The following is a 13438-nucleotide window of genomic DNA, read 5'->3' on the forward strand; positions in this document are numbered from 1 at the left end:
CGCGCTTGTGTTTGTCTAAAAAGAAAAAGAAAATGCTAATTTCAATTATGATAAAAAAGTAAATTGAATACAGTATTATTTTACTACTTACAGTGACAGGGGGAAAGCAGACTTTTAAGCATGATTATATTAGTCTACTAAATCTTATATGTTTTATAAAACCAAGGAAAGGAATTCTGAATGTTTAAAGATCTAAAAACAGAATACATAAAAAGTGATCTAAAAAGTGATTTAGATCACTGAGTTTTATTTTTAAAATCAAGTTGATTTAAATGAAAAAAAATCAACTGATTTAAATTGATCCAACCCTGGTTTTCAATTATAAATTATGAAAAAAAAGTACATTGAGTACTGTATTATTTTACAGTGACACTGTTTTATAAAACCAAGGAAAGGAATTCTGAATGTTTAAATGTAAAAAAAAACAGAATACATTTTTTAAAAGTGATTTAAATCACTGATTTTTATTTTTAAAATCAAGTTGATTTAAAATTTAAAAAATCAACTGATTTAAATCAACCCAACCCTGGTTTTCAATTATGAAAAAAAAAGTAAATTGAGAACTATTATTTTACAGTGACAGGGGGGAAAGCAGATTTTTAAGCATGATTATATTAGTCTACTAAACCTTATATCTGTTTAATAAAACCAAGGAAAGAATTTAGACTGAATGTTTAAATATGTAAAAACTGAATACATTAAAAAAAAAAGTGATTTAAATCACTGATTTTTATTTAAAAAATCAAGTTGATTAAAATTTAAAAAATCAACTGATTTAAATCAACCCAGCTCTGATTTCAATTATGGAAAAAAAAGTAAATTGAATACTGTATTATTTTACAGTGAAAGGGGGGAAAGCAGACTTTTAAGCATGATTATATTAGTCTAATAAACCTTATATCTGTTTTATGAAATCAAGGAAAGGAATTCTGAATGTTGAAATGTATAAAAACTGAATAAAAATACATTTAAAAAAAAGTGATTTCAATCACTGATTTTTATTTTAAAAATCAAGTTGATTTAAATTTAAAAAATCAGCTGATTTAAATCAACCCAACCCTGGTGCCGTGAACAAACGTTCTAGATCTATTACTACTGTAGTACTAAAAGCGTACAATTTTGTCTGGGCAGTGGAGAGAGAGGAGTAGCGCGAGAACTTGCGGGCAAAACAAAATGGCGACCCATGTAGTTCGGCTCGATTCGGAAAGTTAAATAGCCGTAGCATCTTTGTAGACGACAAAATTAATACTTTCACTCCCACACACAGATGCACTGCTATAGGGGTCAAACTGCAGTACTGTTTGCTGCAGATCACAAATAAAGCCACTAAAACTGTCGCAAATCAATTATTTTCAAGAAAATTTCAGATCTAACTGTAAAATATCAAATTATGGGTTAAAACAGGGGGGCATGCCCCCCTGTAACCCCCCAGATTTTCTTTTACCTCACGGGGGCTAGCCCCCCTGGAACCCCCCGATTTGTCCAAAGCACGTCTATCTCAATTACGAACAGTCAAATATTTCAAAAACTATTAATTTGCGACGGAAATGAAGTTGATATTCGTGTTCAGCGCATCAATACTTAGTAGAAAATGGACAACTGCTAGAAGTGTGAGACGGGAGGGAAAGTGAAAAAATACCTCTAACTTTGTTTTGGTCAATTTGATCATCCACACTGATAGACAGTGTTCAGAAAGAGAGAGAGAGAGAGAGAGGGGAGGAGTAGATCTTGCGAGAACTTCTGGGCAAAACAAAATTGCGACCCGCGTAGTTCGGCTCGATTCGAAAAGTGAAATAGCCATAGCATCTTTGAAGACGATCAAATTAGTTTACTTCCATTTCCTAAAAGATGCTCAATGCGCATTACAATGAAAAAGACATCACATCTTAAAAATTAATCGACACAAATGTGTACGTAAAACAAAGTATTATACATGTAATATAAGTGCATATGTGTAAAATTTTATACCAGAAAAACAGTCTCGCAGTGAGGTTGAAAATGTGTTCACTAAAAATATACAATGCAATAAAAATTCACGAACAGTCAAAATAAAGTTGAAACGTGAGTAACTAGAAACATTCATTAAAACATTAATTCTATACAGATAGAAAAACATTTCCGTTCTATCTCTCTCTTTCTCGCTCTCTCTCTTTCTCTCTCTCTCTGTCTCTCTCTCTGTCTCTGTCTCTCTCTCTGTCTCTGTCTCTCTCTCTGTCTCTGTCTCTCTCTCTCCCTCTCCCTCGATCTCTCTCTCTCTTTCTCTCTCCCTCTCTCGCTATCGCTCTCCCTTTTCTCTCTCTTTTCTCTCTCTTTTCTCTCTCTTTCTCTCTCTCATTCTCACTCGCTATTTCTTCACTCTCACAGTCTGGCATACACGTGCATATATATCACAGTACATCATTATGACAGGTATGCTTTTGTGAATAAAAAATGCTTCAGCTGATTTTTGAAAATGGAAATTGTTGGGGCAGATCTTATTTTATATGGGAGTTCGTTCCATACCTGGGGACCAAAGAACAAAAAGGAACGCTCGCCGTATGTTTTGTAATTTTGTTTTGGAGTTTTAAGAATTAGATTGTCAGAGGCTGATCTAAGGGCTCTAGGTGGATTATATAATTCCAGGAATGTTTTAAGATAAAAAGGTGCACCATCATTTATACATTTAAAACAGAGAACGGCAGTTTTGTATTCAATCCTTTCTTTTTAAGTTGAGGCAAGAGTGAAATCCTTACCTATTTTTCCCCTTGGATGCGATCAGCATTCTCATTGAACTAGTCAGGAGGAGGCCATAAGTGTTTGGTTCTCTTGTGTGCTTTGCATTCATGTATGAATGTGTGACTTGGGGAAACCAATGCTTGTATTTATATGCGGATTGGCAGCAGTACCACACTACATCAACTGACTTCGTTGATCCAAAACTGGCGTTTTGCTTGCAGGAGAGCTGCTGATGATAGTGTGTAAAAATGATAATGCTTATTCGTCAGCTTCTACGCTCTCAGGTTTAGACAGAATTGCTTCCTTGTAAACCGATACGCAGCATTGGGTGGGTAAGGTTGTCACTTGAGTCTGCCTCATGATATTTAGGAGTCTTTACAGGTTGTTCTAAATCCACTCTAGCTCTGCCATCATTTCCTACTTTGGTTTTCTTTTCTTGTTTCTCTCAGTCTTCCTCTCTTCTGTTTGCCATATGTGGAGTCTATGTTATGAGAGGTACTAGGCATGTTGTGACTGGCAAATAGAAGGCACAAAAATAACATTCAAAGAATTCCACGTACTTAGTAGGTGAAATGATAAATAAAGGAAATTACTGTTACTTCTTTTTTGCTTCACAGAGTTAGAACATCCTCTTTTTCTCTACCTTTATTTACCACACTATTTATACATATTTATGTAACACAATTTTTAAATTTGGCACACAGTGTCTGGAAGGAAATGAGTTTCAACTTGACATCGATCAAGCTGTGAGTGTGAGGATCTCTCTATTCTGTGGCCTTGGAAGTCCTGCGAAGTACGACCTCTTATCTTGAGAACAGCGCTGCCTCACTGCAACATCCGGAATGTTCCAGACCATGATGGTTGTGGCCTTGCCGGCCATTGTGACCTTGACCGCTGCCTTCTTCATCATGAGGAGAGTAATGAAAGATGAAGAGGGTCCTGGCTCAGTGCCGCCCCGACCTTTCACCAGATCGCCCCGTAAGTTAATTTTTTTTCCAATTTGTTATTAAAAACCTTTTTTGGGGTTTTGCGGAAATGGCTTACTAGATTCAGGATATTTTTTTTTCTTTTTAATAAAAGGATCTCGTAGCCTATAAGGGTTTTTGTTTTTCTACTAAAGTGTTATGTGCTGTAGTGCTAAATCATGTGCAGCTTGGTAGTGGTAGTAGTAGTGTGCCGCTAGCTGTTTTGGTATGCTGGGCTACAGAGCAGAAAATGCTGGTTTCAAATCCCCAGTTAGGAGAGAAATTCTTCATGCTAACTTGGCTTGGTGCTATTGATGAGGAAAGTTACATTCAGAGGTCCAGCCTCTTAAATGACCTCACGGTGTAGAAAAAAAGCATTGTTCCTGTACAATTAAAAAATTTTTGGTTTGCAGTTATACAGTCAAACCTGTGTAAGACGGCCACCCATTGTCGAGGAGAAAATTGACCTTATAAGACAGGTGGCCGTCTTAGGCAAGACTGATCAAGCTGAAGAAAACGAACCATTCCCATCTGAAGTCCCAATCGAAAGTGGCCGCTTTTGTTTTTTGTTGTTTTTGTTGTTATTGGCTTGTATTTTGTTTGTTATTTTTATTTTGTTCGTGGTTCTGGGCAAGAGTGACAATAAAACGAAATGTATGAGATGAGGAAGACCGAGTGCCATGTTAAAACAAACACATGGGTCGCCACCACTCGGAGAACGAGTGACGCTTCTGTCGCAAGTTCATGTTGACGTCCATTGTTACTTTGTTACAGACTGGGTAAACAGTGACCATTCATCTCACGTACGATTTGTGTATGAATTCTGGGCGGGGCTTATGGGTTATGAGGGATCACATGCTTACCTCACCTGCAGCTGAAAATTGGTACCTATTGGTCAACAGTGGGAGGGGCCTACGCAACATGATCGGTTGGAGGGACTACCTAACAGCAACGACAAGTGATTGGATTATGACGGCTCGCCCACAACGCCAGGGGCCAGCGCACAAAACGTAATGGAGTCACTTGACTAAGGTGGCCGTCAAAGACAGGTGCTATTGCTTAGTGTAATAGGGGTTGTGTGTTAAAATATGGTGGCCGCGGCCGCGTTGGACAGGTGTCCGTTTTACACAGTTAAATTATATAGAAAAAATGCAAGGGGGGAAATTGAAAGTGGCCGTCTTATAGAGGTGGCCGCCAGGGCAGGTTTGACTGTATGCTGCTCTGAAATGGTTTATTAGATGAAAAGTTTCTTTTCTGGTTCTGAAAGAAGAAAAGTGCAATATCAGAAAACATATTTTATATTACATTATATATATATACACATACCCTTTACCACAGACACCATAAAAAGCTGTATTTATTTCAAATCATAGTTAAGATGAGCTTAGCCGGTGGTGAAAAGGTTGCCGAACCTAGACTAGGCAGAAAATGTCCAATAAAACGACATGCTGAAACAGTGTGGGGCTTTTTTTGGTTAAAAATTCAGCATTTTTTAGGTATGAAAACGTAACATTCACCAGAGACAGTTTTTACCCTAAGATTTCTCTAAGAATTGTCTGCATCTCATTTTCGTAATTAAGGGTTTAATACTGATCTTAAGTAGAACTTTCAGGGTAACCAACAAATATTTGCTTATAACGGCCTATTTTTTCATACAAAGGACATAAAATTCGGTCTTAAACGTTACACGTCTCGTCTGTAAAATGTTAAAAAACAGTAACCCTATCTTCAGTCCAATCGATCTTTTAAAAAGTGTAATTTTTCACTGTAGAATGAGAAATACGAACACTTTAGTCATTTCATCAACCAAGAACAAAATTGCTACAGCGATTACGAATTTTGGGCGCTAAAATAGTTGCGTCTGGGAATTTTTGTCACGTTGTAACAATTAAGATCAGCGTGTTTACTTCCCCCGGAAGTTGCTCGAAGTTTTAGTTCGGTATTTTTATGTCAAGTGCACTGATTTCCAATCAACTTGGCTTTCATCTATTCCCCGGCAAGACAACGGTGTCTATAGAACGTGAATATGAATGACTTCATCACGCAAATTTAGGGGTGTAACGATTAAGATGTAAGTAATGATTAAGCCTTGAATTGCCTTAAAATTTGCTTTCTTTGTTTTATGACTGCAAGATATGTGATTCATTGATGGAATCTAAGAGTCCATCAAGGAAACGGATGAGTTTGGACCCATGCCAAAACAAGGATTGTTGGTTTTCATAGTGTTTGTTGTTTCGAAGCGGATATTGGACAAAGTGTTTTATTTCATCATCGTAATGATTTAGACTAGATCTTTGTTTTTGTGTTTTATCTTTATAGAATGAGTAGCTACTTTAAGAATTTTATTTTAAGGTTTTCACGCGTTGATGCCACATATTTTTAGCTTTGAGGTTGGCAGTTGAGGCAATTAGAGTTGACAACTTGTTATCGTTGTCTGAAACATTACAAATACAAGGATAAGGCTGCTTGGCTCGGTGTTTCGAATATAATATCGAGCATCAAAAATTAAACTTTGCAGATAGACTCTGTCAAGGAAATACAAAGTATATTTTGGGTAATGTCATACTGTAGGCTTGGTGGTGCAAAACGAAACGTAAACTCCAGGAACAAGGCAAAGAGGGCGATGCAAGCAATGCGACGTTGTATGGGATTTTCCATGTCAATTTTAGTTTCTGTCGAAAATCAACAGAAAAATATTGGCGCCGTTTCTCCTGATCGACGAGGTAACTACAAAGAAAAAAAGAAAGAGAGGAGTAGGCGAACCCGATTAATTAAATGCGTCATTAGTTAGGTGAAATTCTCCACTTGAAGAGAAATTTGCCAGACGACAAAAGCAGATGGGTAGATTCAGTTTGAATGAGTCGTGATTCCATTTTCTATCAGCATGAAATGTTCATGGTTAAACTCACCAGAAGGAATACTAACTTCAGACATCCTATCTCGAGGATTGAGAAAGAAAGAATGAGAGACAGATGGTTAGAGTGTTAAAAAGGGAGTGTTATAGAGAACCGATAGACAGGTAGATCTTTGTCAACAAATTAATTGAAAAGAGGCCTATTCTATAATGTTTTTCTTTGAATAAAAGTAAATTCATTGTGTGCTTTGCTTTTATTTTTCATTTTTGTTTTGACAAACAGTTTTCACCAACTCTCCTAGTTTTCCTTTCTTGTTATCACCACTGAAATTATGCAGATCTACTAGTGTCAATGCTGTCAATAATGTGCTCGTGTGCACGCATCTACATTTCAAGCGATGAAAGCGATTGTACATCGGCCGAAATTTCTCCTGGCATCTCCTCGCTTCGTGTCGTTCCTGCTATGGCTTGTAATGTCCATCTTTCCCTTTGGTTTTATTTGATTGCCCCGCCCGTGCTGCTTCGCTTTGTCCACAGTTGTAGCTTTGCCATTAGTTTTCATCAAAAGTTAATATTGGCTTTAACAAGAGGAAAGCAAGTTTATACATTGGTCTTAATGGTTACACAGACTAAATCATTTTGACCACAGTTTTGGTAACAAGTGTTGTCCCAATAATATTTTTAGGACATAGTAGCTGATTTTATCGTCGTGGACTATGATAATACAAGCAAGACCGCATAAGTGATGAATGACTTTGTTTTAAGTTTATATTCACTTTATTCATATGCATTCCAAAACAAAATTTGTGACTACCTTTTCTGTTGCTAATTACTTTAATAAAAGAATACAAAACAGTAATGCAGCACAATCTTATTTTCGACCAAGTATAGCACGGGTGAATCTCTTTTAATTCAGTGACAAAACTGATTAGTACAATTTGTTCATCTACCCCTCCCGTTCCCACCTTCTCTTTCCAACTTTACAGTACTATAGGTGCGTGCTCTGCGCTAGAGATCTCTGAATGCATTGCTTTCAAGTACCGATATTCTGAAAAAAACCCCACAGAGTTATTACAATAAAGTTTAACAATGAGCCAACTAAGGAATACAACGACCGATCAAAGAAAACAATGTGCAATCGTAAAGAGCTGAAGACGTTCGGCTGGGAAAAGAAGGTGGCAAATCACAGGGCAAAGACCGACGAACAAGTTAAGAAATGTAGGAAAAACAAGAAGAAAAAAACTCACATTGGCTTCCACTACCATTACCAAAGTTGCAACAGGTAGGTTTGTTGGGCAAGTGATACTAAATAAAGAAATGGAAAAGCGACACATGAGAGGTAACAGCATCCTGGTCAAGTCAGAAGGAAAGGGCAGGCAATGCTAAGGCTAGAGAAAGGTACCATTCAAAAAAGGAAAAAGATGAAGACGCAGAGAAGAAGAAAAAAGGGTCCACATATTCGAGGAAGTGTCATACAGACACTCATATTCTGCAAACAAGTTGTTCACAGAGTTGTAAAAGTCCTTCCAAAAGTCAAAGCAGCTCGAAAGCAAACTTTGGAAGATGCACGTCAGAAAAATCTTTCCCAACAAAGCAGCAAAAGGACATATTGACGTTCCTCATCCTTGCTGAGTGCAGTTCTGCACTCTGAACAGCAGCTAGTAAACATTCCATTTACTTGTTTCATGCTCAATGGCAATGTTGCGTGTTCTTGGAGTCATAAAGAGCTGTTAGGGAAGTAGAGGTCTTCCTGTTCGAGCTGCGGAAAATGAACTATTCATCCAAAGTGTGCCAAATGGGATGCTAAAACAAGACTCACAAAATTGTTGTTGTCTCAAATGATCTTCAACATGATCACCATGCCGTTGAAACATTTTGGGAATTGAACATCATCATAATGTCACAAGAAATAACAGAAAGATAGAACACTGTTTGCTGCCATCAATAACGATGTATTTTGACAATGTTAGTAGCAATAATGAAGGCGATATGAATACCCCTTTTGACATTCTGCTACTGTTGCTTGTTGCTGCTGCTGCTGCTGCTGCTGCTGCTGCTGCTGCTGCTGCTGCTGCTGCTGCTGCTGCTGCTGCTGCTGCTGCTGCTGCTGCTGCTGCTGCTGCTGCTGCTGCTGCTGCTTCTACTATTACTACTACTACTACTGCTTCTGCTACTGCTGGTGCTTCGACTGTTAGGAACATTAATTTCAATTTAGTTTGGATTTCATGCTTCACTTTGTAACTGCTACAAGATATTTGTCGCGTAAATTTGAAGTCTCTATAAAATGTTCAATGAGTCAATAAGTTGATATCTTTTTTTTTCTTTCTAAAAACATAACAGATAACATCAAAGAAGTATTTCAATACACATTTTAGTTCTCAGTAGGTGTGCATATTATTTTTAAGAAACAAATTGTCTGTATTCTGCACATTTCTTTTTTATCTTTTGTCCTGTAACGTTTAAGACTACCACATTTAGCTATTGTTGATGCCAAAGACACTTATCGATTTTGTTCATATTTGCTGAAACTACACTTTTACATTTCCTGTTTTATAGCAATACTTGTTTAAAGTTCTTCTTTTATTAGTATTTTTGTAAATAAAAGTATAGTTTTCTCTTTCAAAAATAATTCTAGCCCGGTAACATTAAAGACATTATGATTGTTTGATAAGCATTTTCTTCTTTAAGAAATGTTTTGAAATTTGTGTGAACAAACAATGAATATAAAGGACTTTGTGCTTGCCTAATCAATTTTTTTTCTTTCAGTCTATTATATTTCATGTTTTGACCGGCATTGTTGTGTCCTGTAACGTTTAAGACCGGAGCGCACTAACCTAAACTTAATTTCCGTTTCCAAAGAAACCAAACAAGCTTTAGCTTCAGCCTTGAAGGGGTCAAAATTACACATGTCAAAGGTGTACAGAGTACTTTTTCAAGCAATTTGATTGAATTCTAAAATTTGATGCCCGTGTTACAAAAAGTTCAAGTTTTCAGGAGCCCATATATATTAGAATATAATTTATTAGAACATATCTTTGAACATAATGCTAGCCGCGTGGTTCCACAGCCTAAGCGACAAAGTTTTTAAAATCACTTTTTGTAGTATAGCCTTTGATACACCCTATGTTATAATCCCGAGTTTGAAAGATTACTGCAAAGTGTTTCAGTCCTTTAGTAAATCAATCGTCTATATCACACCAGTCCCCAATTTCCCCATGATTCAACCGCTTAATTGCCAGTTTTTCTGCCCGATGGTGAATGGCTGGTTGAATCATGCAGATTGAGCGTCTTGTTGAGGTGTTCACCTTTTGCGTAGGCAACACTCGGCTGTAGCCTTTGTCAATACAGATTGGAGGGTAACATTAAAACAAAGCGCTGCCTTTGCTAACTTCATCGACTCAGATCGAACTCTATCGATGGTTGGTGATTGATGGGTGGTTGGCGGGTTCTCTGGTGTAGTTTGCTTCTTCTTTCCTATCAAACTTCTACCGTCTTTATCTCCTCTCCTTCTTTTTGTGTTTGTTACTCTCTTGTAGCATCTCTAATCTTGGCTCTTATATAACCTTATTGTGTTGCAAGTACGGTAAAACACTTACAAAAACTAAAATCGATAGCCAGAAGATTTTGTCGAGGCAGTTTAGTATGATTTCATTTGTAGTGTAGTTGAGAAGAAGCAAGATGGCATAGAAGAATATATGTTAATACTGACTCGACCAAGTCGGTAAATTGTGGCAAAAGCTATTGACGAACTAAGTCTATGATTGGCTGAGGGGCGCTTGTTTCACATACAGCACAACTATTAGAACATATTTTTATCTCAACTTTTCGCGTTTCTTAGTTTACTTTAAGTATGTAGGCGCCCCTTGCTGTAATGTGCCAATCTTGAGTCATTGATTAGTTAGTCAGTGCCGAGTAGACGATGCTTAATTAGTCACTCGAAGAAAAAAAAAGCAACATATTACTGGCCCCAAAAATTCTGCCTTCAACAAACCTTCAACTTCAACTCTCTAGCTCTACACTTCATTTTGAAACAAATCTCCGGTGACAATCTACCTACCTGAATGCAAAACAAAACAATGTGTTTGTATACAACTGCCCTCACACAGAGTCAGTTGTTTTTCGTGACTGTTGCAAAGACAGTTCACATGACTTGGAGATGGGAGCTTCACGATTGTCAAATCACCAGAGAGCAGAAGAAGACAAGCAATTTTGTGATAAGTAATTCTTTAACTTTAACAAACTTGATGAAATTGCTTTCCCATTACTACAGACAGAATACAGGCAGAATCTTTCTTGACTAACATTTTCAAAGCCTTGGAGGCCTTTATTGGGAATACATGTACCAAGGAAAATGTGAAGAGCCACACATTGTCCCAAACGACTCTAGAGAGAGATATATATTAAAAAGGCCAGTGCTAGTCACCCGATCTCATGTGGCTAATGTCAGGTCGGTCGAGTAGCCTGAGGCTACTGGCCCATGGGGATTTCTGCGACCTCGGGCATTTTTCTGCCCACCCGGAGCCGGTCACCTGGATCTAGTCTTAGTCTTATATGGGGTGCCCACTATGCTGTCCTAAGAGAAAGTTGCATTTGAAAATGGAAAAAGTTGCAAAAAGTTGCAAATTTTTTTTTAAAAAATCAACAAAATTTGCAAGAAAAGTTGCAAGCGTGTATAGCTAAAATGTCATGGAATTATTTGAATGCATTGTTGGTATGCTCTTTGCGATCAAAGTAACCAACGTGGGTTTTGTTGGATCAAAATCAAAAGTTAAATGTGAATGTCTACCGTACCAAAAAAAAACAACAACAACAAAACCGAACTGCATGGAGGTTCCATAGACGTATACATGTGTCAGGTTCTTAAACTTAAACTCCCGTTAACGTTGGGCAGGTTTGACCAGTGTGGTTTTGGGGCTGTTCAAATATAATCGTACACCTTTTTGGGGATTTTCTTACATTTTCCTCCTCTCCTCCCTCCCCCACCCCCCAAATTAAAAAAATAAATTAATCCCGTAATACTAATATTTATTCGCTTATATAAATAATATGACATTTTATATTTCGCAAATCTGTGTTACAATCATTGGTAGTCTATGCGCTTTACTTTTACATAATAGTATTCATGAAAAACATGCATACACACATGTGACATAATAATTAATAAATATGGTATAAGCGGCACTTTTCCGGAAAAACTTCTAAGTGAATGAGTTTTTTCTTTTTATGTCATGTTTTGCTTTAAAAAATTATGTTGTCACACATTATTTTCCTTATTATTTTTTCACCTTACAAAAGTGTAATATTACATTGGTTCAGGCGTAAGATTATATTTGAACGACCCCTTTTGGTGTTTTCTGGATGAATCGATCCATGTCTAGATCTACCCTCCTAGCCTAAGATTTAAAGTCTTTCACAAATTTTTATACTAGATCTAGATCTATCTGGTGCTACGGAACCGAGCAAGTTAAGTAATCAGACGATCGTGTTTACGATTGAGTTTACTCTGTGGATATCTAGATCTAGAGTCTAGATTTAGCTAGATCTAGATCTAGAAAAAGTAGAAGATGATTCAGTCCAAACAGGACAGACTATGGCTGGATCGAGATTTGGGCGTTAGATGTACCTCGTCTTAGCGTGTGACGGCCCGTGATAAGAGTGTAAACAAACATTCCAGCGCAGAGTTGAAAGCGAGAAATTATGTCTGCGGACAGAGAGAAAAAGAGAGAGCGGGGGGAGAGAAAGAAAGAGAGAGAGAACGAGAAAGAGAGAGGGAGGGAGAGAGAGAGAGAGAAGGGGGCGGGGTGTTATTAAAACTACTGATTCCTGTCGTTTTCTCTCTGCATCGGTTCTCAAGCTGACCTGGTGTAATACAATCATTATTGTACGTATTATGGCCAGTCCCATGTTTATACATGTATTATAATAATGTAAGTTTGGTCAGATCATTGCAGTCAGAGTCAAACTTCCAGGTATGAAATGTAACCAGTAACAATCCGACAAGACTATTAGATCCTAAAAGTTCGTCTTTCTGGTGTACTGTTCTCTTTGTAGATGTATTCAGGGAGAAAGAGAATGGAAATCCAGTCATATCTGGTGTCAATAGATCCAGTGAATGCCACTGATAAATTAAAAAAAAAATAATGAAAAGAAAAGGCCACATGTATGACGTGGCCTGTTATATAACTTAAATAACGCGAACCCCCACCAAACCTTATTTAGGCCACACATAATAGCCAAAATAACCAAACTCATATAAGGCACTGTTTTCTTCACATTATTATTTTTAAAAAACAACTCTCTTCACATCTATTTTTCGTCACAGTCACAGCAGTAGAATCTACATGAAATGTGATGTACATATGTCTAGAATCTGTTATGTAAGGTCATTTTCTGTGTATCGATCTCATAATCTTCAGGTAAAAACATGTATCGCCTGTACATGTCTGACTGAATCTATTAATAAATGTGTATTTTTCCCCTTTATTTTGACTCATGGGCTTTCTTCTACTTGATGCCAATCGTAATCGTGGATGCTTGCAATAACTTGAGGTAGAATAGAAAAATGAGCTTGGCTTCAATCTTCAAACCTTTGTAGTTCTTTATAACATACTCTGACTTACGGCATGGTCCACTTCGCCCAAGGAATGTGTATCAAAAAGTTTGGCATCAATTTCGTAGTTCTAGTTCACCCTACTGAATGTAGGAGGCCGTTTATATATATAAGATTGTTTATTTTTCTTTTTAAAAAACGGTGGGCTACTTCGTTGAATGTGGATTCTTCATGAGTATTGTACGGAAAGAAGTGCCTAAACAACCTGTATATAAATATATTAAACATAGTAGGCCTACAAGTATTCATGCCTTCTCACCGCCAACTGTCCGAGAGCGAGAGCGAGAGCGAGAG

At 37.3% G+C, this 13438-nt stretch overlaps 1 protein-coding gene across 1 annotated transcript in view; it reads left to right on the forward strand.

Moving 5' to 3' along the window:
* Nucleotides 1–13438, forward strand: part of LOC101846833 (RNA-binding E3 ubiquitin-protein ligase MEX3C) — a 37048-nt gene that overhangs the window by 14541 nt on the left and 9069 nt on the right. Inside the window, exon 2 of the mRNA XM_005105048.3 lies at nucleotides 3420–3693. Coding sequence (XP_005105105.1) covers nucleotides 3558–3693 — 136 coding nt within the window. The 5' untranslated portion in view covers nucleotides 3420–3557. The remainder of the gene's footprint in view (nucleotides 1–3419; nucleotides 3694–13438) is intronic.

Source organism: Aplysia californica, unplaced genomic scaffold (assembly GCF_000002075.1).
Source record: "Aplysia californica isolate F4 #8 unplaced genomic scaffold, AplCal3.0 scaffold00450, whole genome shotgun sequence".
Classification (NCBI taxonomy): Eukaryota; Metazoa; Mollusca; class Gastropoda; order Aplysiida; family Aplysiidae; genus Aplysia; species Aplysia californica.